The sequence below is a fragment of the Coturnix japonica genome, chromosome 1, assembly GCF_054131305.1.
Source record: "Coturnix japonica strain WE chromosome 1, WE-NBRP24, whole genome shotgun sequence".
NCBI lineage: Eukaryota > Metazoa > Chordata > Aves > Galliformes > Phasianidae > Coturnix > Coturnix japonica.
In genome coordinates this window covers 81,075,845-81,103,313 of record NC_140663.1, presented here as the reverse complement: position 1 = coordinate 81,103,313, position 27,469 = coordinate 81,075,845, and the positions used below count along the sequence as shown (strand labels likewise).

General features: G+C 37.7%; 2 protein-coding genes and 1 long non-coding RNA gene across 8 annotated transcripts in view; 1 reads left to right on the top strand and 2 right to left on the bottom strand.

The window, feature by feature from the left end:
- The window catches only part of C1H3orf52 (chromosome 1 C3orf52 homolog), a 34,618-nt gene extending 32,086 nt beyond the window's left edge, over nucleotides 1-2,532 (bottom strand). The window contains exons 1-2 of the mRNA XM_085546777.1: nucleotides 2,401-2,532; nucleotides 1,364-1,597 (exon numbers count right to left, since the gene is read on the bottom strand). Of these exons, the coding sequence (XP_085402903.1) occupies nucleotides 1,364-1,540 (177 nt within the window). The 5' untranslated portion in view covers nucleotides 1,541-1,597; nucleotides 2,401-2,532. The remainder of the gene's footprint in view (nucleotides 1-1,363; nucleotides 1,598-2,400) is intronic.
- A 172-nt stretch (nucleotides 2,533-2,704) lies between these two features.
- On the top strand, nucleotides 2,705-3,327 carry LOC146762555 (uncharacterized). Its single transcript, XR_014945858.1, has 2 exons — nucleotides 2,705-2,844; nucleotides 3,141-3,327. It is a non-coding gene; the product is annotated as an uncharacterized LOC146762555 (long non-coding RNA).
- A 1,732-nt stretch (nucleotides 3,328-5,059) lies between these two features.
- On the bottom strand, nucleotides 5,060-25,841 carry LOC107321271 (suppressor of tumorigenicity 14 protein). Of its 6 annotated transcripts, none has more exons than XR_014945845.1 (17): nucleotides 25,601-25,841; nucleotides 25,084-25,252; nucleotides 24,317-24,441; nucleotides 23,323-23,390; nucleotides 22,175-22,356; nucleotides 22,040-22,078; nucleotides 21,079-21,298; nucleotides 19,025-19,164; nucleotides 18,078-18,175; nucleotides 17,264-17,376; nucleotides 16,308-16,441; nucleotides 15,174-15,281; nucleotides 13,121-13,245; nucleotides 12,344-12,527; nucleotides 10,083-10,354; nucleotides 8,293-8,429; nucleotides 5,060-5,848 (listed from the first exon to the last, which is right to left on the bottom strand). XR_014945845.1 is itself a non-coding variant. In XM_032448060.2 (17 exons), exons 1-17 carry the CDS (start codon nucleotides 25,679-25,681, stop codon nucleotides 5,690-5,692), a joined length of 2,349 nt encoding a protein of 782 aa, XP_032303951.2. In that variant the 5' UTR covers nucleotides 25,682-25,841; the 3' UTR covers nucleotides 5,060-5,689. The 6 variants fall into 6 exon arrangements, 2 of the variants coding, with proteins under 2 accessions (XP_032303951.2, XP_085402893.1); XR_014945843.1 differs by having other exon boundaries at nucleotides 10,174-10,354; nucleotides 13,126-13,245; XM_032448060.2 differs by having other exon boundaries at nucleotides 13,126-13,245.
- Nucleotides 25,842-27,469: the final 1,628 nt, after the last annotated feature.

Sequence of the window (27,469 nt, the reverse complement as noted above, 5' to 3'; positions counted from 1 at the left end):
CATCAGTCAAGACAGTTACCAAACTCCCACCTAGAACAAAACCATATATTCAGGCCACCCCAAAAGATTAAGTGATAATCAAGCACCGTAAACTGGGTTGATGTCAAATGGACATTCAGCTCTGTGACGGTGTCTCAACAGCAGGGCCAGCACCCACTTGGACATTGCCCATAAACGTCACAGGAAGAAGCAACAGGAAAAAATTTCTCCCAGACGGGCAGGGCCATTGTGATTAATCTGCTGCTTGAGCAGGAAGCAGTGTGTAATAATTTTACAGTATTTCCCATGGGTTAGGAAATCAAATCCCAGAATCAGCAGAAAGAGCCCAGATGAAAACACATTTCTGGGGAGGGGAAGGCTGAACAGAAACTCAAGGCAGTTTCTCAAGGCAGCTGAGCCTCCCTCCTCCACCTTTCTCCTATTCCTCTTTAAACCTTCACAGAAGTTGCCTGATCCTGTAGCAGGCTGGTTCAGCTCACCCAAACAGAAAAGAATGAACTGGCCCCCTATATGGTATAAGAAACTGGGCTGTTTGTTTAATGGCACAGATCGGCACTGAAATGATGAGTGGGGCTCAAAAAAGGAAAGCTAGCCAGGAGCAGGAAGGGAGAGACTGTGACTAATGCTGCCGAGATCTCAGGTGGGCTCATCTGTTCCAGAAGATCTGCCCACACAGAAATGTGGAATCTCTGCCACACATTTTCCCTCTGTGCTTAAATAAGTAATGAGAATTTTGTCCCACAGCCACTCATAAGTAAACACCGCTCATCTGCCGGCATTAGACTGTCCCATAGCTTGAAGCTAAATTCTGGGCACCAGCTCCCCCAGGACTCAAGCACTACTCTTAATTGAGACGTTGGGGCATTCTTATATAAATTACCAAATGTCAGCAACCACAAATTGCTCAAAGATCAAAGAGGGAGAATCCAGCACGGTTTACAAACTTTACTGCGGGGCATCTTACTCTCGCTTTGACAGCACCGTTTTCAGATCAATTTGTTCCTTCAGAACGCCTGTTTCAGCATTTCTCCCTTCTAGTTTCAAGCCCAATCCCACTGGCAACACGTGAAAACAGAAAGCAAAACTTAGAATACCAAGTACAATTTTTGTTTCCTAAGACAAAGCTCACAGGCTAACAGCACCAAAACATGATAATATCTGACTCCTACACTAGCATGTTTCATTGAGCAAAATGAAATAAATACATTTTACACACTTTCAGCCTTTGTTTTCAAGCGAGAACCCTTTCTCCAAACAAATTAAACAGCCCCTACATGATGTTTCTATGAAATGCCACTTCTCTTATTGTGTGGTATTTCCCCAGCAGCTCCACAAGCATCAGATGAGCAACTGAATTTCCTACCTTGCTCGTTGTAGGTACTTGAGAATTTAGAGGCTTCTTATGATCAGCTGTACTTTCCTCCCCATTAACTCCTTGTAATTCAATAACCTCATGCTCCCCATCAGAGCTTTGCCTTTTCATAGCTTCTGTTCCTGTGTGAGGACCTCTGTCCTTGTAGCAAGCACGGAGCCAGCTCATTTCCTTCTGGTTTCAGCTGCAATTATGTCAGTAGTAGTTCTGGTATGAAGCTGGAGACTGTAACAGTGAGAGAGCTGGGATAGTTCTTACAGGAGCGATCTCAAAACGTCAGTAAGTAAGGGGAAATCCTTGGAAAGACAAATAACATCATCTGCACAAGCCAAGTAAGAAAGGGAGGGAGAGGAAGTATCGATTCGCCTCGTCTCCACAACTCCACTGTGCAAGACTAGGCTTTCCAGTTTGTCTGCCTTACCGTACCAGCCCTTGACAAGCACGAGCAGGTGACTAACCCTCGGCAGTGCTGTCATTTGCTGAAGTGATTTTGAAAGCAACTGGATTGCTTTCCTTGCTGCTTTCAGCTGAAACAGTAAAATACAGACAAGCAGATGTGGTTCTCGACAGCACAAACCAAGGAAAATATCACATCACTTGTGGTTCTGCTGAACTACGAAGAGAGATTACATCTTCCATTAATGCTTCCAATTTTAGTCTCCCAGTACAGTCTATTTGGAACTGAACACTTCTTAGCTTTGTGCTGGTAATTGTCCTCTCTAGCTGTTCTGAAGCTTGAAATCATGTCAGGCGCCAAAGAAGAGTTTATGTCTATTCGCATACTGTGGAGTGTAAACTCGAGAAGTTGAGAATTCAATTCCATGTAAAAAGAAGAACAAATCTGAAGAAAAGAAGGGGGGTGGCCTTCTATTTTATCTTGTGCCCTTCAGGGTTTTACAAAGCAAATCATTGTGTGAACTGAGATTTGTTCTACACTAGATTGCCACGAGAAATAAAACAATTACTGTAGCCAGGGGCTTATTTCCCCCTCTCCCTCCCTCCCACCCATTCAGTATTCTTCATCCTACCTCCTCTTATTTCTCTTGTTTTAATTCCTTCCTTGGGTTTCTTCTTCCTTGCCACAGAGCACTCCTCTTACTTTGATCAAAAGGATGCTCACACTCCAGCCTCAGAAGAGAGGACAGCTCATTAAAAAGGGAGCAAAGTCTCTTTCTGCTGGAATATCCACTCACAGCACCACTCCTTCTTCTCCCTGCCAAACTCTGAGGATAGGTTTTTCTCCCTCAGATTTTCTCATTGTGCAACTCTTCTGGCTGCTATGCTTAGTGTATTCCCAAGGAGGTTTGGATTGCTGAAGTCATGGGGCAGTCATCCAGGCAAAGGCATTCTGTGGAGCTGAGCATAAGGCTTGGTTTAAATCAGCAAACAAAAACAAACACAAGTTCCATGGAGAATATTTAAAAGACTGGAGTACTGAGGATGAAGCTGAACAGCCATCAAGATCAAAACAGGTATCTGAATCCATAGGAATTCACCTGGGATCTTCACTAGAAAGTTATTTACCTGCTGGTTCTCAGTATTCCTGCTGAAAACTGGGTTCGCATACTTGATTTCCACTCACGTATTAAGACCTCTCTGGCAACTTTTTTTTCCTATGTCAAGTGAGTTAATGATTACAGATCTCAGTCTGTAAATGCCAAAGTCCATTTATTCCACCCTTCTGAAGGAACTCTGTATGAACTCCTTTATTTCTGTTGTCTGGGTGATCTAACTTTCACACTTAGTGTCTTTTTTTTCCTCTTTCCAGCGAAGCAACTGACCCTTCTGACACATGGAACTGCCAATTCTTAAGTAAAACGGGAAGTTAAGAACTGATCTGAACCTTCTGGCCTAGGCTCTTATCTCAGACTGAACAGCAGGAAAGCTATTTCATTCTGAAGTGAAGACAACTGCTGTTTCTAAATAAGGAAAAGAAACAAATGCCCTTAAATGCATGCTTTTGTAATGCAGGCAGGTTTGGCTTAGCTTTACCGAAAATGTAAACTCCAAAGTACAAATGCACTTGTGACCGTATCCGAGTTTTAGAATTTCAAAGGCACAACCAAATGAAGGAAACATATACACTTACGTTTTTATCATGTGTTTATTGAAAAAGAAGAAGTGAATGACTTATGTTTTATAGTTACCTAAAACCCCTACAGAATATAGGTTTGAGTATAGTTTACGTAAGAAGCTTGACACAAGAATTGCTGCAGGGGTAGCAGCAAGGGGAATACCCAAAACCACAGCAAGAAAGGATGGAGAAGCAGCATCCCTGTTAGACACAAGAAGCACACTGTGTGAAAATTGCAGTACTAACTCATTCTCACATTTTCCCAAAGACCAGTGGCTAAACAAGAAACACATATTTATGTACTTCAGAAAAAAAGCATGCTGTGACCTGAAAGGACTGACATTCAAGCAGACAGCTTCATCTTTTTCACCTGTTTTAAAAGCTAAACACTTCCAAATATGCAGCATGATTATAGTACCCTCTAGAAAATGCAAACAGATCCTTTATTAAACTGAATGCCAGAATTATGAAATATCATAAGCAGCATTAGAATCTTCAGATCAGTGAGATTTGGCTTATAGTCTCATCAACAGATTATCGTTTTTGAAGCTAGATACTACTAAGATTGAAAGAGTGATCTTATGATAGAAGTGTAGGTGTCATTTCCTCTACTTTCACTGAGACCAAGAACCTCTTAATATTTTTTCATCATACGGGCACAACTCTTTCTTCTGGCCATGGAAAAGAGACAAAACAGAGAACATTACCTTGAAACTCATTTCACTGCAGACCGAGGACATCAAAGAAAGCAGCACAAACCCACCAGAAGCATGCCAGAATACACAGAGCATGCTGGAGCCAGAGATGAGAAAAATCTACTTGTTACACATTGCAGACATTAGACACTACAAGTATTTTCTCTGTGCAAAGAGAAGGTAAGAAAGCAATAAAGACTGAGGAAACTGTCCAGGTTCATCAGGAGAGTCTCAGAGTGCAAGATTTTGCTTGTTTTTACTAGAAGACTGGATTCAACAAGAAAGACTTCCTGGTAAAGCAATAGTCTTGAAACAGAGTCCTTGCAAGATGCCCCCAGAAAAATGCCACTGTGCATTTCGGTCTGTTTTGCTCATGTGATACCTTCTCTCCTCAGGCAGCTCTAGCTTTTCATTTTAGGCAGGTGGATATGCAGTCTCTGGCACCCACTGAAGCATTGGCCTTCTATGACCCAGGGACCAATGTCACCGTTCCACTACAGTTGCCACCTACCGCTTCCCACACGGCTGCTAATTAAGCCCTCAGCTGCTTGGAGGTGGAGAAAAAGAAGAAGAAAATATAGTCAAATCTTGAATACAAACCGACTTACACACCATTGTGTGCTACAGTTGAGAGCTGATTGCCAGTTCTTTTATGAAAGAAATAATTCTGGTTTTCATGATTTCAACGCAGCCTAATAGCAAAGAAGGGAATTAATAAATAGCCTTGGTATTAACAGTCATTAAATAAGACAAATATACAGTTTTATCTTAATCAGTTACATGCACAAGTACGTACTTACAGCCTTTAGTGATAGGAATGGGACAGTATTCTAAATTCCTGACATTTTGCTGATGAACCGATAGCTTATTAGGTCTTTATTAAGAACTTAAAAAAAAAGAAGCATAATTCACAATGCGTTTTTACATGCAGTTTTCTTTAGTTTAATTAATTAAAATACAGGGGTTTTTTTTGTTTTGTTTTTTTTAAAATCATAACATTTGTGACAGCCCAGAAGTTACAGTTCAGGAAAGAGCAGCCACGAAGTGGCAGCAAAACTGAAGCACAAATTCATCTCAAACCTGTATGACATACTGATCAAATTATTTGTAGACTGAAACACACACACACAAAAAAAAAAAAAAACAACCCAACAACAACAACAACAAAAAAACAACCACCAAAACCAAAACAAACAAAAACAACAACAGAGGAATTGCTCACATTTAGAATCCTGTAATATCAGTAAGGGAATATATGTCAGTATATATGGGATGCGAGCATGAATATCCTTGTATGCCTGCGCAAAGGTACATAGCAACTCTGTTTCTGCTGGTAGGGAATAGGACATATGAATCCATAAGGACCCTGAAATTATTTGAAGCTGGTCAGAATCCAAACAGTTGCCATTAAGTGAATGACAAATGATCATTTCTGTATTAAGACAGTGCTTTCTTTCATAGTGAAACAGCCAGCAGCATTCTCATGTACATGAAAACGTAGGAAGAGGCTTTTGTAACGGGGATGACCTGCATTTTCTCTTTGGCACATCAGTTTGTATTCTGACGAATCCAGTCATAAAGTGCTGTCACCTTAGTGTATACACCAGGACGATTGCGTCGGGCACATCCTTCACCCCAGCTCACAATGCCAGCAAGGTACCATCTATTTCCCTTTCCTGTGCAGGCCAAGGGACCTCCAGAATCTCCCTGAAACAAGGGGAGTTTACCCATTAGCATATGCATACAGAGCACAGTAAAATGTTGAATTTATTCAGTTTGTTTTAACTTATAGAATTAGCACACTAAGCAACACAACACAAAGGCAAGAATAAAGTGAAAAATTACTCCCTGCTGGTGTCTTGTTACAGGATTCATAAAGCAACTCATCATAAGCTGAATGGGGGAGAAGGAAAGACAAGGATGGAAAGAGGTAACTCTACTACTGTTGACCGTAATCTGTTTCAGATTGAAAGCAAAAGTCTTTATGGTGTTAAAGAGGAACAGAAGAATACCAAGGAAATGTGTGTTTAGGTATTAGCAGCTTCATTTTCAAGTCTGCAGCCACATTCATAGAGTGAAGGAAAGGAACAAAGACTCCACAGAACATGCAAATAAGAGCTGGCTTCTCAAAGGGAACATTCTGGTCTGTACAGTATAGAAAATTAAAGATTCCAGTTTAGTTTAGCGCACAAAAACAAAACATGTTTGGACTAAAAAATGCTTTGTGACCTTCACTGCATGCCTACATTGAACAGATAGTTCACAGAATTCTGAACAGTTTATAAATACAGCTTATATCTTCAGATTCTTGTGATGTATTCAAGGCAGTTAGCATCCTCCAAATTGAGCCTGGGGTTTTTCTGCTGCCTCCAGTTGGAGCTAAAACACGCAAGAGGCCAGAAGAAAGCCACATACCAGAAAGGAACAATGATAGACAGGCAACTAACCAAAATTATCTACTGATAAAGAAGTCAGAACAGTTAATCCTCTCTCTCAGGGTGCTGTCATACTGGCAATTTGGATTATCAAAGAGGCTGATCTAGAGGCAGTTTTTGAGAAAGAAGTCTATATATTCTGGCCAGTTAGTTATTCAGCTGCTTGTGAGAGACAGAAGGAGCTGTGTGAAGGTAGAAAGAGGAAGGATCCTGGAAAGAGGAACCATGTAAAACCAGAGAACACCCAAGAGTGATAAGATAACTAAGCTAGAAAGAATATACACTATTTCTCACTGTAACTATCACATCAGCTAAAGACAAAAGTTGTTTGGAAAATTCACACAAGCTGCGAATGTACTACACAGGTTATGTGACCATGAAGAAATAAAATAAATCAGGATGCTGACGAGGCTTGAATTGTAATACAAGGATATTCAGGGTGCTTGTGGGAATTGCCTGAAGTTCAACGTCATTCATCTCAAGCACTGCACAGGAAATATGCTGGAGACAGAAGAAAAATAATAAATCTGCTACAAACAAAAATGTTAGAGACCCAGAGAGCCAGCATTCTGGGACACAACATAGCATACTGTATTGGAAACTGGATTAAAAAGTATGGTCTATAACAAATTCAGTTAAAACGTCCATCCAAAAATCTAAGGGCATGTTTTACGCAACACATGTTTTGGAGGAACTTAAAGCCTTAGGGTATTACAACATATTTAAACAAAACAATTATAAGGTTCAAAATCATATGTAAATGGAACATTAAGTTAACAAAATAATACTTCACTAAGAACCTAGAAACTACAAGAGGATCCTACAAAGAGTACTTTGTGCATGAAGAAGTTCGACCCATTAAGAGCTATATACTGTAAAAGTAATCACCTATCACATTAAAACAGAAAACTATATATTACACAAAAGTTATATCAAATTACCGCTGTCTAAATTCAGTAACATGTTTTTCTCCCTTTCCACAGTCTCTGGAAAAATGACTGTGTTTGTACTTCATAAAGTGAATATTCATCTTAGTAAAGATAAATAAATAGCACAAGTAGTAAAACAACTAGGAGGAAAAAGAAGATAGAGTTAAGGCAGTTGAAGTATGTCCAAAGGACAGTTTCTGATTGTGTGCACAAGTAAACTAGATCATATAACTCGTGATACCATGATGTAATCAAAACTCATTATATGCATGAATAAACATATGAAACAAAGAGGCAGCACTTCAATTGCATTTACCAGATTTACTTTCTGCATTACATATTTGTTTGCAACTGTAACAGTACATTTCTCATCAGACTGCTGCAATCCCAACACCCAGATATCAAAAAAGGGGGAAAAAAAACATCATAAATAGCAAAAAGTGCAGGTACTCTTAGCTTCATTCTCTTTATCCTTATGCCACTGCTACTATATTTCTACGATTCTATAGAAGAAAATTAATTGTTGGAGATGTAAAAATTGTTTTCAACCCATTTTACTCCTTGTCTTGTGAAGTAGAATTTCTCAAGGTCTCAGATATTATTTATGCTAGTTTCCCTTTCTTATTTTGAAGACCTTTAATTGCTGTGTTAAATTAATCATGCATTCAGGACACCTCACTCTCCTACTAAGGACGGGAGAAGAGCAACAAAAATACTACCCTAAACTCTGACGTTTTCCAATGAAAGTAAACATTTATTTTCAGTTTCTTAACAAGCCCCAGATTACCTGGCATGCATCAGTGCCACCATTAAGGTTCCCAGCACAGAGCATGCGAGATGTGATGAGATCATCGTACAGCTTGCTGCATATGCTTTGATTAATTATTCTCACTCTAGCTTCCTGCAGTGTTCTGGCAAGATGACCTAGAAAAAAAACAAATGTTGCAAACATGTCAGTAGTACAGATGTCTACAGTGGAAACCACACGCCAAAACAAAGGAGTAACGCTCCAAACTCAAACTCCACCCAACTGATAGATGGAAATTCCTCTCTCTTTTAACTGTGGCCTGCCCTCAGCTTTTGAACACTGCTGCCTACACAGACGTCTTTAGACAAAGAGGTCTGTATGTACCACCAATATTCTCTTACTGCTTCAGTCTTTATTCTTATGAACTTATTCTGCCAGAAAGTAGTGAAAAGTCATAAAATTATAAAAAAATAATACAACATAACACTGAATGTAACTAGTTTTCAATGCCTTTTCAAATTGTGCCCAAAGTTTTTTGTTGTTATTTATACTATGGTTCTCTCTAAATGTTGTGTATGGCCTAGCCAAGGAAATTCCTGCATTGTTTCCCATCCTTTAACTTATGGATAAGGAGATAAGGAATTAAACTGGAAGCAAAGGGAGACTGAAACTCAAGTATGTAAGTCACAAATCATACTAGGAGCTTGATTCTATACCAAAGCACTGGCATAAGGTGTTGCTGTGAACTACTATCCTCAGTCATGTTTTGGTCCAATAGTGAGTCACTATGTGAAAAGTGAACTTTTTCAATATCTGGATGAATGGAAGTTTGTTTACTCTTTAGGCTCTTTCAGTGAGTTGGGAATGAAATAGGCAAGACAGAAAAATATGTTGTTGTTTTTTTTTTCCACATACCTTTAGATTGATTTTAAATATTACCTAAATTATTTTGATAAAAGATATTATAAGAAGGTATCATGTAAAAATACATATACATAAATATACATTATATATATACACACACACACACACACATATATATATATATATAATATGCAACTTATCAGGCTATTAAGTGGTTATCTTAGATTTATTTATTATTTTTTTCATATTAGGAAAGCCAACACTACCACAGCAGATGGCTTCTGATTAGATGTGAAGAGTTTGATCTCAGCACAACAGTGGAGACTAATGCAATGCTGAGGAGCTCTCTACACTCAAGTCTCAAAGTTGGCTCCTGTGTGATGGGGCCAAGATCCTGCAGGCTCCTCTGTGGCTCTCTATAATTCTGCTTGCTTTTTTTCCTGCCTCCTCCCTGCAGCTTGCTGCTCTGATCTGCAGTCAGCACTCCTCCTGAGATAAACATGAATTTACTCTTTGTTAAGAGAAAGACAAAACCCAAACCCACCCAAACCCATGCAGTTATTTCAGGGGCTCCATATTTTTAACCACAGCCTTAGAGACAAAGTCTTTCTACTCTGTAGTTCCAAGTTCCTGTTTCCTTGACTTGAAGATAGATTATGACCTATTCACCGGCTAAATGGAACTATGAAGATAGAAAGGGGCTTGTTTTTTGTAAACATAGCATATTTGTTTTTCAGTGATCTGTGATATCATCTCTGGCCCCCATACAGATTATGTGTATTGATACTTACTGCCCACTACAAGTATATTCAGAATTTATGGCCTTGCAATTCGGACATTTTCAAATTTTTAATAGAACTATTATGTAAACCAGAAAAAAATTCTCTTAAGACTATAAATATTTCACTGTTAACATTTAAAATTAAGTCAAACTTGCAAGAAGCATATCCAGGAAATGAACATACTATTTTCTTTTATGGCTCCCCAACCAGTTACATAGCAGACAGTTCCATAAAGAAATACTCTAGAGCTGCTCGGTAAACAAATGGGCTGTACCAGCTCGCTGAAGAATACGGGTGTCTCCATTTCTAACAGGGCTATGTCATAATCTGAGACAGATTGGTCATACTGTGGGTGGACAATAATCCTTTTGATCGATCTCATAGCTACATGATTGCTCTTTTCATTAACAGTGCGTAAGCCCATGTAAGCTCTCCACCTTGATGGAGCAGAGTATCTGTAAAGAGAATGTTTTTAGAACAACCCATTACAAAGCAATGCAGTGCCTGTTCACTCCATTTTAGGAACAGTATGGTACTTGATGAGATTCATCAAATAAAATGAATGGAGTAGAATACCACTTATGAAGACAGATGTTCTACTATGCCTCCTAAGGCATTAAGAAATGGTTTAAATTACCTTTTTGACAGTAATAACATCCAGAGCTATAAGATCAATTCCTGGAAAAGCACTTTTTTTCAGCCATCTTTTCAGTAAGCAAAGCACCCTGCAGAGCAATGCTTTCAAATCTGACTTTTATTCAGGTATGGTGAAAACAGAATGGCATATGCTATGCCATGGTAAACCATGCAGTTTTGCTCAGTAATGCAGTTGGCTGTAGTGTTTTCTTTTGGTGCAGAGATCAACTTCAACCAACTCACCAGAAATCTGTTGCATAAATAGCCTTAGAACAAATCTCAGGTAATAAAAATGGGGTACAGACGGTCAGGTAGATTGTCAGTCCTGGTGCAATGACCAAATCAGAACCAGACTGAGCTATTAGCGCTGGGTTTCTCAGAGCTCTGTTATCAGCACATTTATACTTTCAACAACGCTTGTCTTGGGTAAAAGTCTGTATTGCTTTTGACATTCCTGGGCCAGGAAACAGGCCAAAGTCAACTGTTCTGACATGCAAGCCTCAAAAACATATTCTCACACTAGCAATAGTTCTTCGGGGTCTTGGTCAAAATTCTGTTAAATAACACATCTGTTTTAATTATAAAATTACTTTGTTCAGATTGGATAATTAAATTTGAAAGTGGCTATTTAGCTACAGCAATAACTTATTACTGCATGTCACCAGTTTTCAAAACTGTCCAAAGCTCATGCATCAAAAGTCTAATCAACACACAAACGGACAGCTATTCTGAGAATTCTATGACTGTAATTACATCATTTGATAATGGAATAAAACCATTAGGCCTCAGATACTAGAATTCAGGACAAATCAAGATGCACCAGAGCATACAGAACTGGAAAAATCCTCATACACATTCATGTTTCTGTGTATGAAAAGAGAGGTCATCTACTTAATTAAGGATAACCGAGATATGTATACAGCTCAGGGCAATTCTCTGAACAAACTTCTCCATGCTGAATAAAAGCTAGATTACATCTCAGATACAAGCAGTGCACTGCTGTATCTGTCTCTGAAGTATTTACAGCCTTTATTCAGTATAGTCTCTTTCCTGAGGGCATTAACACATTTTCCAAAATTGTATGCAACACTGTAGGAATTAGTGGGTTAGTAAAAACGCTTAGCATGAAGGCAATTGTTTTGCGTTGAATGTAGAGCACAGGAATACAAAACATTTGTCACCAACACAAAAACTAATATGCAGTCATACTACTGGAACTAATGTACACCTTGCGTCAAGACAACTGCAATGTACTTGACAAGTAAAATATTATCTCTGTCTTGTCTGAACATGTGCTATGTGTTGCACAAGTACCAGATAATCTTACAAAAAAGCTATGAAATTTTTACTGTAAATTACGTCTAGTATATTGTCATGCAGACAATCTCAGTCTCAGCGACTGAATACTTTCAATCGCTGAAAATAAAATGTATGACTTTCTGTTTTTCAAACTGTAACCATGGAGCTCTGGAAGTCATGAAGTGTGTTACTAATCTCTCCTGGTTGTCACACATTGGAAGCATGTCTTTTCAGTTTACACTATCTAAACTGAACACTTGTGAGCATTTACCAAAAATAAAGCAGTGTGTTTTACTATGCAGGATCCACTAGAGATAGAGGCAGAAAAATTACTTCAGCTATTTGGGACTTCCAGAGAATGCACCAAGAGTTTGTGTACTTATAACATCACAGTTATACCTTATTCAATTTATCAGAACACGGAATACCTACTACAGACATTTGAAATCAGTACTGCAAAATTATCAATTCAAATTGCAGAACTCTATGACAGCATATTTTTTCCATACCTTATGGAATCAGAATCCAGAAAGCAATGGGCAGCAGATACAAGCCAGCTCTTGGAAATAACAGATGCACCACAGACATGGCCATGTGCTGCAATTTGTAAACTTGCTTGCCAAGGCCACTTTCCAGACTGTGCATCTTCACCTCCAACAATCCTGCTTTTCTTAAACTGGTTTCTTCCACAAGCTAATAGAAGTAAAAGGAAAAAGTAGAAAAGGAAAAGACAAAGTCATTTTATTTCGTTACACTGCATACATAAATTAACATTTACTTACAGAACAGAAGGCCACTGAGGAGGAAAAAAAAAAAAAAATATTTTCTTACAGTTGGAAAAATGCCGAAGGAATAAACCACACATTGCCTATCCTCCATTACAGATTCCCTAAGAGGTTAATAACCCCCCAAAAAACCATTTAAATGCAATCCTAAATTGGGCTGTTTTCAACGATTTCCTGGATTAAGATCTTTCCTTTCCCTACTTATATACACTGCTCCAGGAGTCTTTGCATTTTATTCAGATCAAACAAGCAACAAGATCTACCAGTTTAACAACCTGGAAACACTCACTGCTTGAAATAAATAGATAGAAATGAATAGATCAGTAAGCTTAAAGTGAGAAGGCACAAAATATAAATGTCCATTTTCATGCAAATGTTACCAGAAATATTTTTAAAACCTACATCTGATGTTATCAACTTTTAATACAGTAATACTTGACAATAGATCCAATTCCTAACTCCATTTGTGATGTCTTTAACTAATTTTCAAATAACTGTTACCACACCACAGTTCATTTCATCAGATCCATCTGTGCAGTCTCTTTTCCCATCACACTCAGGATTTGGTTTCAGCAAGCATTTTCCATTAAGACATTTGTAAGCATAAGGGAAGCAACTTTTGTAGGCTGAAATTAGAGAGAAAACAGTGTCACATGTTAAAAGCCAGAGCTTCAAATGATTAACCTACTCTTCCAAGAGTTGTTCAAAGCCACACATTCCAATCTGCCTGAAGTCATAGCCTGTGCTAATGTAAACAGTTCCCTCTGTGGAAAAGGATTAATAATCAATCACACTAATTTAAATCTCAGTCATCCCTGAAGAAAGACAGCACAGCCTTCAGTTGCATTCGTTTTGACTTTAAAGTGAGTAAACTAGGCTTGTCAGATCTATTGATACTAGCACTATTCTCATTACAAATCACACATTTACAAAGCAGAGATTATTCAGAAGTTTGCTTTTGTTTATAAGAGAAAGTTAAGCAATCTCCAATAAATTTTTTGTTAATAATTATCATAGTTTGCTATATAGGAATTCTGACCTATCCACTGACATTGTGCCCTGCCTACGGCAAGGGGGTTGGAGTTTGATGATAATTCAGGTCCATTTCAACCCAAGCCATTCTATGGTTCTATGAATCTTATTATCAGTTGTTTACAGCAACCTCGAAATAGCAGTAGGGATTTTTTTCCAGCAAACAAGGACATTCTGCTGGCTACATCAAGGACCTAAGATTCAAAACAAGGTAAACATTATAGTGGCAAAATTCAAGGAGACATTCTTAGTACCAGCAATGCCCATAATGGTGTTGTAAAGATGTGTATGTGGTAAAATGACTAAAGTCCCAAATCTATAATGTCTCTATCCCTTACGTTATTTGGTACTGATCAGGCAGCAGTGGGTGAGAATTTGCTGCTCTAACAGAAATGCACAGCAAGCAAGTTAGATCTTCCAAATAAAATCACTGTTATCCTGGATTTTGCTTCATTATTTTCTGCTCTAGACTCTCCCATAAACTAGTTACACTATGCTTGTTATGTTTTTACTACTACAAAACTTGTACCTGGTGCTGAGAAAGAGTACGTAGAAATACTAAATTCAGAAAATAATTCAGAAGCATTTCCATTCACCTTATACGAATAGGTGATGAGAAGCACGATGGCTACCAAAAATAGGTCCACATCACAAGGGAATTGAATTTAAAGTTCTTTTGCAAATTAGATTGTATTAAGCAGATTTCTCATGTAACAGTACTGTTATTACTTTTAGTCATCGAGATTATAGGCCAGAGGACATCTCTTAAGATGCATTTATAATCCCAGTAAATACTTGTGGTTGAGCCTTATGTTGTTGTACTTGCACAGGAATCAGTAGGAGAAGAAAGGTTAAAATACAACAGGTCCTCATTGGTAGACTGATCATGTCATTTATCTTAAACAGTCACAACCAGTTGTGAAAGCAGCATGAATCATTCCTGCTGCAAAACAGCAGGGAATACTTAGCAGCTAAGCTATGGCAGAAAATAGCTAAAGATGCATTTATTTGTTAAGTTCAGAAAGTAGCATCTAGATTTTGTGTACTTAATTGAATTACTAAGAAGCATTTGGAGATAACATTGACCTTCTTTGCTCTTCACCAACCTTCTATTTATGCATAGGCAAATCTAAATACTTAATGTAGAAGTACACTGTATGCTTAGTCAGTCAAATTGAACTCACAGAAAAAATGGTGGAAAAAGGAACCCTCTAAGAAGTCTGAGTTTGATTTTGTGTGAGGAGGGAGATGGTGCGTGCCTACCATTACAAATAGAAATGGCTGCTTAAAGTCATTTTCAGGAAGTTAATGGACACTGACTACAAAAGTACTTCTTGAAGAGGAAAAAAGAAAGCCTTGGTTTGGATTCTTACATGTAGAAAAATTCAACTGTATTTCTAATCTGAATGTCTACTGAGAGATTCACAGACTGAATGAGAAAGTTTTCCATTAAAAATAAAACTGAACACATCTCTCCTGCCTTCCACCATCTCTTGGAAAACAGCAAAAAATACATACTTACAACAGTTGTTTTCATTGCTGTCTTCCCTGCAGCTATCACCACCTTCACAGGTCTTATGTTGATGCTTACATTTTCCATCACCACAGTTTAACTGCTCAGGAGTACAACCTGAAGAAGGTAGGTCTGTAAATGCTTTATAATTCAAACATATAGTTAGTGAACATGTGTTATCTTAATTTTTCCTCTGATCAGGTCAATTTTTGTTCCTCCAGCACTGGAGGCAAATTAACAGCTAAACAAGGCTGAATTTGTCCCACATTTATTTAGTCAGTTCCAATTTGGAGTCATTTTCTTCTCTTTACTGCCTTGGAAGGAAGAAAAAACACTACTCAGCCAGTACTAGTAGCTCAAAACAGGAATTCCTCTATAAGAGTCTGAGAGGCAAGAAAATTAAGATACATAAATACTTCTAAGTCACCAATTTAAAGAACTATGCTCATGCTCAGTCAAGCAAGCTGAGGATTTGAGGTTTCACAGTGCGATCTTTTTAAGTCATGGAGAGCTTCCACTCCCTAGAATTTCATTAGCAAAAGGAAGTCAGTCTGTTTAGAAACAAAAATAATATTTTTGAAAATAAGTAAATAAGTGTTTCTGGAAGTAAGCAGAAATCAAGTACTTAGAATATACAGCAGACACATTGTTTTGTCTAAGAAAAGTCAGAAACAAACATATCCATGTTCGAAAAAACTCCTGTTTCGTCCTCTGAATGTCTCAAAAATATCCCTAATACTGATTCTGAAGCACGGAGACTGAGGAGTCAAGGAAGGGCTGTAAGAAACCCAACCATCTTCATGGAACATGCCAGCAAGAGGTTTTCATTGACTTTCAGTCATAACTCACATTCTGAAGCTGAAAGTTGATTCAGAGCATGCAAATTTGTGAATTTAAATGTCATGGTTAACTCCTGTTGGCAAAACAATTGCACTTTTCGCAACTCTGTCATGCAGTTTGCTTGTTGCATCTTGGCTACTGTAAGGCATTGGCAAAAAGGCAAATAAGTAGTTCATTTGTTCAGTAAAATGCACAATAACATTTTAAATATTCCTCTCAAAAACAAGCAAAAAGGCAAGTTGTTTCATATGTACGTTGTCTATCAAAAATGGTTTCTGTTAGCTCCTTTTAAAGTGCACTTACGGTCTGTGTGACTGAAGGCTCTGTATTCAATATAAAATCCTCTATGGGTGACTAGTTCATCAGAATGGAAGTTGATAGCAACAGAATAGCCATATTCTCTGTTTCTGCCACTTTCTGAAATATCTTTACAGTATCTGGCAAGGCAAAATTAAAAGGAGTTGATATCTGACCAAACTGACCATTACCACCTAGTTGCCTTTCCTATCATTGAGGGGTACAAATGCCAAAAAGCTTTAAAGCAATGCAAAAAAGATATAAGCTATTCTTTGTTGTCATTGTTGTTTGTGTGTGTGATAAGTATTCCGGCCGAACAGAAGTATTAGAAAGTATATTAACAAATACCTTCCATTCCACCCCGCCATACTTTTCTGAGAGAGCAAGATAGTCATTGTCAGAGTCTACTTTAAAAACACCAACCACTTTCTCAGCATGCTTAACTTCAGATTTGCCATTTGATTCTGCAAACTCAAGAGGCTGCATATCTAGCAAGGAAATCATAAAACCCAAACCAACAGCTATTACCATATCAATGCAATTCTTCCAAGAGACAAATCACCCTGAATACTTCTTTTTTCCCTGAATAAACATTTTTATTTGCATTATTTGCTGAAAACAGTTACAACCATTAAAGAGTAACTGGCATAGGAAGTGAAAATTGTAATTATGCAAGCTCTTCACCCATGTTGATATCATAGCCAGGAATACTCAGATCCACTGCAGCTGCATACAGTCCTGCAGTTTTCATTGTTGCTTTCAAGAGAAATCAGTATTTATCACTGTAGAAAAAGTTGTATGCTTAAGTTATCATAATGACAAATGTTTAGTACTAGAGAAGGAGTAAGCATTATTCTGCTGAAATTCAGTGGAAGCAAACCTGGTGAGACCTTTTTCCTTAGTATGATGAGTTGAACAACAAAGTGCAAAATGACATGTCAGAAGATAGTATGTTGACTTACCTAACTCCATCAATTTCTAACCAGTCTTTATCACATTTACTGGACCCCGGAGACTTCTCTTGAATTTGCATTGCAAGGATTTTTAGCGAGAGCTTGTAGGCAGGGGAGGGTGCCTAAAAATCAAAGGATAAGTGAAGTATCAACACAACCACAAAACAAAAAAGCCTGCTGCTGAGATAGTAAGTAAATCATGTTTTACAATGGATTGAAAATATGATATTTTTTATGATTCACAGCAGGACCTTTGAATAAACAATTTTTTTCTACTTTGAAGATCTATAGAAGCATTTTTAGCCCACCTTTGGCCAGACTGTGATAGATAAGAAATGTAAGCCTTTCTGCAGCAAGCAGAAAACACTATATCTGATGTTCAAAATATGTTTACACTACCACATGTTCTTAGAAGGTCAATTAAGAAATTTAAGAAGGTTCTGCTGCATAGCTCAAGGAAATAGTGTACCGTGTACTGTTTGAGACATGGATTTACATAAACTTTTTTTTTTTTTTTCTCTTTCTGATATGGAAATAAAGCCCAGAATATGAGTAGTTTTCTCCAGCTGTTAGGAATTGTCATCTTGTCCACCGTTTTATTTCAGTCATGTGCAACACTCAATCTTTTGGAAGCTGGAAATCCTTCTCTTCCACAGCCAGTACTTGTGCATAAGAGGACAATGAGGTGCCTGAGAAATCAGGTGGAGTGGTCTTATTACGTTTTTCCTTCATTTCACCAACATCAAAAGTCATTTCTCCCAGTCTTATGTCTGTGTAATATAAAGCAAAGTCACCACAACTCAGAATACTTCCCACAACTTACTCGGATGATCCAGCTGCAGTCAATGTTTGGTGGGTAGTAACTTGGGTAGTAAGGAGAACTCAGACTTCCATTCCAGGAAATGTAATGACCACCACACACTGGAGGAGAATTATAACAGTAAAGAGCACAGTTATCTCAGTTGAGTTAAAGTGGAGAGCCTACTTCTCCCGCTAGGATCGTTCTCTATGCACAGAGTTAGAATAATGGGTTCTTTTTTTTTTTTTTTTTAAATCACATTGCAATTGGGACTAAATACAAAATACCTCTGATCATAGGGGTTTTTTTGTGTTTGTTTTTCCAAAAGGTCTTTGACATTAAATGGAAGAAACAATGAAATGTAGACAGTAGTGAATACTCCTACTACTACTTATAATTTACCTCTGGACTTCCTGTGAGCATTTTCATAAGTTAAAAAGCATTCAGTCCTCTGAAATGATACCTGTGACTAATTCCATGTAAACCAAAAAGTTTGAACATATTGGTTCTGAGGCTGAAAGTGTACATCACCTTTGAACTGTACCTTTGAGGTTTTAGTTTCTCTCCTAGATGCCCATTCCCTATAGTTACTGGCTTTCTTTTAGGTAAACAGATGGGGGTCAGTGTCTGCACCAGAGGGCAGTGGGACCCTGGAACAGGCTGCCCAGGGCAGTGGACATGTCCTCAAGGTGATGGAGTTCGAAGAGTGTTTGGATACCATTTAGGTGGTGCTGTGTGTAGCCAGGAGTTGAACTCCATGATCTTTGTGGTCCCTTCCAACTCAGGATATTCTATGATTTTATTCTTTGTTCAGTTCTCAGATTTGTTTTAAATGGATCAGAAGGACAATTCACTGACTTATGTGTCAACGTTCCCTCCCCCCCAAATACATTCAAGAAGTATCACTGTTTTTAGAGGTAACAAGCGGTAAATGTGCTTGCATTACATGTTTGTTTATGTTAGTCACTAACCAATTTTAGGGATTGCTTGAAAGTGAGCTTTTAGCATATTCCTTTCTTCTCTGTGGTCCAGTGAGAAGGTAAGTAACATGACATTACTTGATGAAGTTAAACGTATAACTGGAGGAGTCCAGGCTCCAGAGCCACACCACCTGAAATAATAAAAAGATTGCATAGAAAAAGCTTGCCACAGTCCAGTCACCTTTTTTGAGTAACTGGTCAGAAATGACACTGATCCAATCACCTGTTTCAGGAGTATTTCCCTGGCTACCATTTTCCCTTAATTGTTCCACCTCACTGATACTACACAAGATACTAATTTCCTTGCATCATTGCTAAGCAACTTAGAATAAGCATCACAGATATTCTTGTATAACAGGTGTGCTGGACCTCTGAGACCTGTAGAAATATCAGAAAGGCAATACCAGATTAGGTTATTTCAGTAGCAGTTGTAATAATGAGAAGCAATGGGTACTGATGAAAAAGCCTGGAAGTGCTCAGATCAGCAGTGTAGTGCAGCACCCTTGCAACAGGTAATGAGCCCAAGGTATCTTCAGCCTTTTAGCATTCAATGTGATTTCACATCCCAAGAGCTTTTACAAGACTTAGAGCTCCATCTGTGGCAATTATTTCCTTTTATTATTCTTTAATTTAAATAATTGAATTCAATTATATCCTGAAGCCTGAGTACTTGCTGTTCCTTGTAACATGAAATGATTTTAATGGATCTCTAACTATTTATTGTATTTTTAAATCTACAGTGTATTTAGTATTTTATTTCATTAATTTACAATTCTACATGTGTGAAAAATTTCAAGTAGAAAGCTAATAGGAGTAAGTAAAAAGGAACATTTGCAAGTTTGGTAATAGAAGTAATCAAGAAAATTGTTTTGTTTGTAAATATCCTAAGAGCATTCAACACCACTTCAGTCACATTCTTTTCTCTGCTGCTCAAATCAAATTCTTTGATAAACATCAGCACATGTACATATTCTTGATATTTTATTTATAACTTACTGCATCAGTATTTTCTAAAAATGTTGCATCCTATATTTGTGGGTTTTGCTAGCTTCATGGTGCTTTCATGCATATGGTTGACTATCGATTTCTGGATCGTAATAGGATGAGCCACCACACAATAGAGAAACCATTCAGGAAATAACCCATAGTCAGCAGTAGAGTGTATGCAGCCCAGCATCAGGCATGGGATTCTCCATGCTGTGCTAGCTATGTACTGTGCTGTTGATTTGGAGACAATAAGAGTTTGATTAATTACAGAAGGAATCAGACTACATAAACCTGGCCTTCTGACAATCCACCAACAGTTATGAGGTCTATTGTCTCGTTGCTTAAGAACAGAGACAAAATTCTGTTAAAAAAGCTGAAGAGAAAAATCTCCTCATTCCAAGAAATTGAAAGCACAACAGATTAAATATGTTCCAGACACTACTAACTGAATCTGCATGTGCATCTAACATCTACATCTCTACCTAATAGGTCTGTCGTTTTTGGTTTTTTTTGTCCTTGAGACTATTCTAAAATTATTTGTTAGACTATTTTGTTCACATTCACACATCCACACATAAAATTTGACTCAGAAAAATTAGGATTAGTGTGGCTGCTGAAAATTACAATAATGTTTGATCTCATTTATGCAAGTGGACTTCAAAGTAACTTTGGAGATGAAGCCTTCCATGGATGTAAGCCTGTTATGAACAGAGGTTTGACTGTGAATGAACTACTATAAAATAGGCATTTTCTACAACTAATAAAATACAATACTGTAAAAAAATGAAGTCTGTATCTTTGTGTCAGCAATTTTAGGAACTCCCACATAGTGAAAAAATGATTCATAATGTAAAATTAAACCCACTGAAATTTATAAATGATTATAGGGTGGATAATATGAAAGATCTTTTTATCATACATTTTATACAAGAATTTTAATTAAGTTCTATTTGGAATCTCTTACATTTTGGAAGCCCAATCAAGATCAATTTCATACACAGCAGTTTCAGACAGCTTCTCTACATCTCATGAACGTCTTTTGCCCCATACTGGCATACCTTGTAATAATCTTGTTCTGCAGAGGAAGAAGGAAATCGTATGCAGACAAGCGGTGTGATGCACAGCTCTCCGAAGCAACAACATGCAACGAGATAACTACCAGTTTCACCACACAGTTAGAAGGAACTCGCAACCTCCATTGATAAAAAGACTTCTTGGGATTCATCAGAGTTAGAGTTCTGTTGTTACCTGGCTTTGCATAGAGGTCAAAGGATACCCCTGTATAAAAGCATCTATATTAGTAGCTGAAAAACTGAAGTTGAAAAAGAAATAATTGGTGAAAATTTCATAAGTGGTGACAATAAACACCTACCTGCATTTCTTGATCATTTTAATCTCCTCTTGACTTATTTTTACAAATCTACCCCTTTCCTTTCCAGGCTGCATCACCTCCTTCCGCTCTGAACAACAAAGCACACTGTTTCACCATCACCACTGGCTCACTGAACACTCAAAAAGCAGGAGGGGACTCGTCTGCAGCAACTATAATCTCTGCCAGAAACCTGCCTCTTCCTTTGCACACTAAGTACAGGAAACCAATCTTGAGACATACATGGTATTAAAACACTGGAAAGAGCCAACTGGAGTTCTACAGTATTTCAATGATCACTAACTAAGAATAAATCAGTCACAAGGAAAACAAAACTCTGTTTAACTATATGTAGTAGCTTTTTTTTTTTTTTTTTTTTTTTTTTTTTTTTTAAGGTGCCAAGGACACATGGCTCAATTCAGTTTAGTGCAGAGTATTCAATTTCAGCTATGCTACTCAGAAGATCATAATAAAACTAGTAAGCTGCTTTCAAGCCAGGGAAGATCTCTAGTTTGGTTTGATTAATAAGCCCCACAGATACAAGGATAACAGAATCTGCCATTTTCCTAGCACAGTTTTTTTATTTTGCTGTTGCTGCTTCTTTTTTTCCCCAAAGTAATATGAGTAATATGGGACTGAAGAATAATTACCTGATTTTAGCATCACATTGTATTCTGTAGAATCTGAAACTGAAATTTAGTAACTATCAATTACACAATCCAAAGACAAAAATGAAAGAAAGAAAAACTGACAGAATAGATATTAAATGACAGGTACATTGTTACCAAAAAGCTCCATTGTAACAAGATCAAAATCTCCTTCCCCAGAAGTACTGAACAGGTGAGGCATTTGTTTACTACTCATTTCTTTTTGTTCCAAAGGGATTAACTTTTTAAGAGAATCAGTAATATCCTGTGGTGCCCAGAATGTATTCCAGTAGTAAGCTCGAAGTCCATACTCTCCTTCACTGTGTAAAGGAAAAAGCATCAGTGTCATAAGTACGCTCTAGATAGCATTTTGATTGTGATTTCCTTTGTATTTCTGTTTTGCATTAGTTTGATAGTCAGTTGAACTGCCAAAGAATTACAGATGAACATGATGGCAAAAAGCGCTCTCATTCAGCAACTGATGTATAGACACGCACACGCTCAATAGAAAAACAGAAAAAGCAGTTTGAACATTAATACTCAAACAAAAATCTACTCCTTGCAGAAAATCTTCCAAATAATTCTATGGAATCAGATGCTTTCATACCTGCTGTAAATGCTATACACTTTAAAGCCTGTATTCCAGTTCTAGATACATTTGCCTTAATATTTTTTAACTGAGGCTTCTTACCACACAACAATACAATTGTATGCCTATGATTGGATACATTTCACACATTTCTTGTAAATATAAATGATACGTAGAGATACACATACAAAGTATTTTTCAGTGATTCAAAGAGACAGTCCGTCACAACTATCCTTTCAAAACTGCTGATGGACCAACCTTCCAGCTCTCAGAAAACTGGGGCAGTAGCAGCCATCTGCTCAAAGCATTCACATTTGTCAGGAGGAGCTTAAATAGTGCTTTTAATTTTTTTTTTAAAGGCTAGAAAGGAGCTTCATTTGAATAGAGAAAACCTTAATAAGCAACGCATGAAAAAAACATGCTAGACTACGATGCTATTAAGCAGAAGTAGATGAACAGATTCACAGAACAAAGGCACCATTAGTCAGGTTTCATTTCTCTATCTAATCTGAGATCACACTATTATCTTAGAGCTTAGTTCACGTTTTTATCTTGTCTTCCATTTCCTGCCATGAAGCATATTATCCCAGTATCATAGCACCTTATCCCAAAGTAAAAAATGTAAAATCTGCCAAAAGGATGAGACTAACACAATTAAAGATCTCATATTTAAACCACATGCTGGAAAAGTACCCACCTGAAAGCAGCCACTATGGACTTCAAATAATACTTTCCCAAGGTGGAACACTTGTAGGATTCTGTGAGCTGACAAGTAAAGATAAATTGTGAAAGTAACTCTGAAATGTTATATTTTAGTGTCAATAACATGTCTTACATTGGGAAGTATTTACCCTATTTTTTTCCCTTCCAAAACCCCCTACACATGATAGACACAAACAATTTCAACAAATGTCTCAAACAGTGATCATAAAGATGAACACATTCACATTCAAAGTGAACACGTTTGTAAGAACGTCAAGAAAGCTCTTGGTATTTAACAATGAAAAATAAGCTTTTATCAAGCCAGCTCATATTTCACTATAAGGCTTCACATATTTAGTTACCTAGAAGTTGTGGCAAGTTTGTGTCATGTAATCTAGATGTAAGCAAAGTGCATTGGCTATGCACGAAGCAGCTCAGAGACACTCAATTAGCCCCTTGAGGCAAATACGGGCTAACAGAGAGCTACTTTGTGCTTGAATCTTCTGTTTGCAAGCAGAGAAGAAACTACTGATCTCAAAAACATGAACCCACATCAGCAGCACAAGAAAGCAGGCAGTGTTTAGGGAAGAACAGAAGAGCAAACCAAAACAGCTATGCATTAAATGCGAGCTAGAATTAAAAACAAACAAAAGCAGCTCAAAGAGAAAATGTGTAGCAAGGAAGAATTTTCAAGTACATAAATGCAAATCAAAAGAACAAACTCCTTCCAGCATAATAATTTATCCATAATCATAAAAACCTCAGAAATGCTGTCTTTATGGTAAGAGAGAAAGACTCAGAAAGACACAGCTGTGCAGCTGTATTCTTAAAGCTGTACAGCTCCACGAGACATGTTTTAAATTCATTATTTGGAAAAAGAAAAAAAAGCAACACAAAATTGTGACTCAAACTGGAGTCTCCTCCTCAATCTTAATTTGATTCTGCAATAAATATGATTAAATTATTGCTGTACATATGTGGGGACTTACATAATTTTGGATTGCCTCTGCTTGCAGGAGAAATTTCTGGGAGCTGGGATCATTGAGATCACTTGTGTAAGTCAGATTAGGAATTTCTACACTTCCACCAATATATATTAAAGAGAAAGCTGGAGCTGAGGATAAAAAATAAAAAAATTAAAAAATTAAAAAATTTAAAAAATCAGCACATCTAATGTGCTACATCTAACACTATGGAAAAGGTTACAGAACAAGACATTTGCAGAAGCATATATTTGTCTTTGGCATCAGCAAGCATTAGTTCTGAAAAGTATACTAACAGCCAGAGATCTGAGTCCCATTGCTAGAGGTACAGGTTCAGATAAGCATTTCTACTAGTAATGCTGTAGCTGTCAAACTTCCTTCTTTTTGCAGGGGTCTCCTCCTGAAGAGAGACTATTTTCATGGCTATGAGTTGAGGTCTGTGAAGTACACAAAAACTAGGAACTCGTTCTGTTTTGAGAAAGTAACTGGAAGGCAGACTGCTAATTCATCAAGGTTATTGGAAAGATAGCAGTTAAATAATGACGGTATTCATAAGCAGAGACAAAAATTAGGAATAAAATACATGCCTTCTTGCGCAACTATCAACATCACTGATTTTTGTGCGTTTTGTTGTTTAGCAAAGATGTTAAGGAGAAATGAAATTCAGTGGTTGCACACACATTAACTGCTTAGCGCAGAGCTTTTGAAACTAACCATTCACACAGTTCAAAACCACCATCCCATCCAGACAGTGCTGGGGAAATAACACTTACAGAGCAAACAGTGCAGGATTAGCACAATTACTGTAACTGATAAAGAAACTAGAGATAATATTCCTAGAAGCCATCTTCTCCAGAAACACAGTCTCATCCATTTGAAGAAATAGTACTTCTGACACAAGCTCTTTTGGTAAGATGTGCAGTAGTGAATATACAGATTTTCCTAAAGAAAGACAGGGTGGCATCAGTTTGTGAGGCAACAGAAAGAGACCCATTGTATCATCTTTCAGTATATTTGCTCTTTTAGTTTTTATCAGATACAAATTAATAGATTAAGACAATGTGTTTCATATTATGTCACACACAAAACCCATGCATTTCACTCTTTTGTATTTCAAATGATAAGATATCAGGGTAAGAGAGAGGAAAGAACTGCTGTCACTTTAGTTAGAAGCAATTGCACATAAAGAGCAGAGATCAATACACATCAGCAGAGGTCTATACTAATCAGAAGATGTCAGAGAGATTGTTTACTGTGCCCCTGATGTAAACCACAACTGCTGTCTCTTACCTGCCCATCAGCCTGCTCAGGGTGGTATGGAGCTGATATGCTGTACACAGAAACCCGTCTGGATGGGAAAGCCCGTGTCATGATACCTTGACAAATGCTTTCTGAGATACGTAATAACAAAATCCTAGATGAACCTCATTCCTTAAACATAAACCAGCAATAGCGTACTGCTCACCAGCACGCACAACAGGCTTCTCTCATTTCACCTTTACCATACTGCTGAAAGCTGGAGCCAGCTGATCTGCAAAGAAGGTGGGGAGGAAAAGTTGCCATCACTGTAACTCTTTGTTTTCCTAACTGTTAAAGTAAGACATGAATCCCATTACTTGAAAACAGAATACCTTCCCTCTTCTTTCAGAAGTACAAGGGTAAGATAATTTATGCCACAGTGCAAAGGATACACAAGCAATTTACAGTGAAAAAAATCCCAGATCTAGAATAAATGGTGTAATTTCTAAAGAACACCTGATGGATTCCACAGAAATATTTAAAGAGAGAAAGCACACAATGCCAAAGACCACCTGAATTTTCCAGTTTTAAATGTGATAGACTTAAACCTGCACAGCAGAACAAACGCGACTGCAAAGCAATTAGTGTATTTCCTGTTCAGACTTAAAAAATGGTATCAAGTCAACAAGCCAACAACTTCAGAGAGTTCTGCACATAGAAGAAATGAATGAAGAAAACTGAGGATTCTTGCGGGGAAATTACTTACTACATATGATAACTTCATGTGTATATGGCAAAAACCAAAGCTGGTTAGAGGGAACAAAATAAAAGCAATAACACATAAGAGGTCCAAGGAAACTCTACTCCAGAAAACAAAAATGGAACAACCAAAGTCAAACACAGGTCACGTGGTGACTACAGGAGGGATTAACTGGAAAGCAATACTTACAGGTCAGGAATGCAAAATACAACTGTAGACAGACTGCTTTGTTCACATCCTCCTTTTCCTGCAAGTCTACTTCCACTATGTGCACAAACTGCTGACTGACTGACACCTTGCCCTCTCCTTCAGGGAAAAAAAAAACCCTAGGAAGAGCTCAGAGTGAATAAAATCTCTTTTTCATCATCTCCAAAAATGAAGTATCTCTTATTTTATTCAGAATATATACATTCAGAGAACCCCACGCTGTGGTGATTCAAGACACCTCTCAGAGGGTAGAAGCATCAGTTTCACGTGGACAAGGGCAATACCACTGCAGTAACAAACATCACATTTACTCATCTTGTCAAGGTAGCCTGAAGATAAAGAATTCAAATTTTCAGGTGGATAATATACAAAAAAATCTTGATTAGGGGGAAAATAAGGCAGGAAACAAAAGAGCTAGTAGTTTCAAAGTATGCAGAAAATTAAAACAGAAGCTGGAAAAAGGTATATTGCTAATGCTTTGTTCCATGCTTATCTGCAGAACTTCTGACCCCCAAAAATGAGTGTCCCGCAATTTGAGAGGATTAAACTCACTTGCTACAATCCCTTCTCTCTCTCTCCATTGGAGAAGACAGGAAAAGTAAGTGCTAGTGCCTGACTGCCATGTCACTCTGAACTACTGTACACACAGCTGAGAGGAAAAACGAGTGAGACTTAAGCTGCCACCAGACAGTCAGCTGTATCTTCAGTTTCCTGATAGATTATTGTACATACACATAACTTATGCCATGTAAAAAGAGCAAAAAGGTCCAGGTGCTCATTTCAACATCTCCTCCTGCATCCTCCGTATAGAACAATCCCAAGATCAACCTCTTTCTCCTATTCTCTTTTCCCCAAGGTTTGAACAAAAGGTGCTTGTTACTGCCATATGCGTACTCCAAAATCAAATATTGTGACAGCGGGGAGACATGCAAAGAAATTCCCACACTTAACAG

Coding starts and splice junctions, on each gene's coding strand:
- LOC107321271 (XM_032448060.2), bottom strand. CDS start 25,681: ATGACACGGGCTTTCCCATCCAGACGGGTTTCTGTGTACAGCATATCA. Junction 13,246..15,173: donor CAGCAATGAAAACAACTGTT/GTAAGTATGTAT, acceptor CTCTAATTTCAG/CCTACAAAAGTTGCTTCCCT. Junction 12,528..13,125: donor ATCTGATGAAATGAACTGTG/GTGTGGTAACAG, acceptor TACTTCTATTAG/CTTGTGGAAGAAACCAGTTT.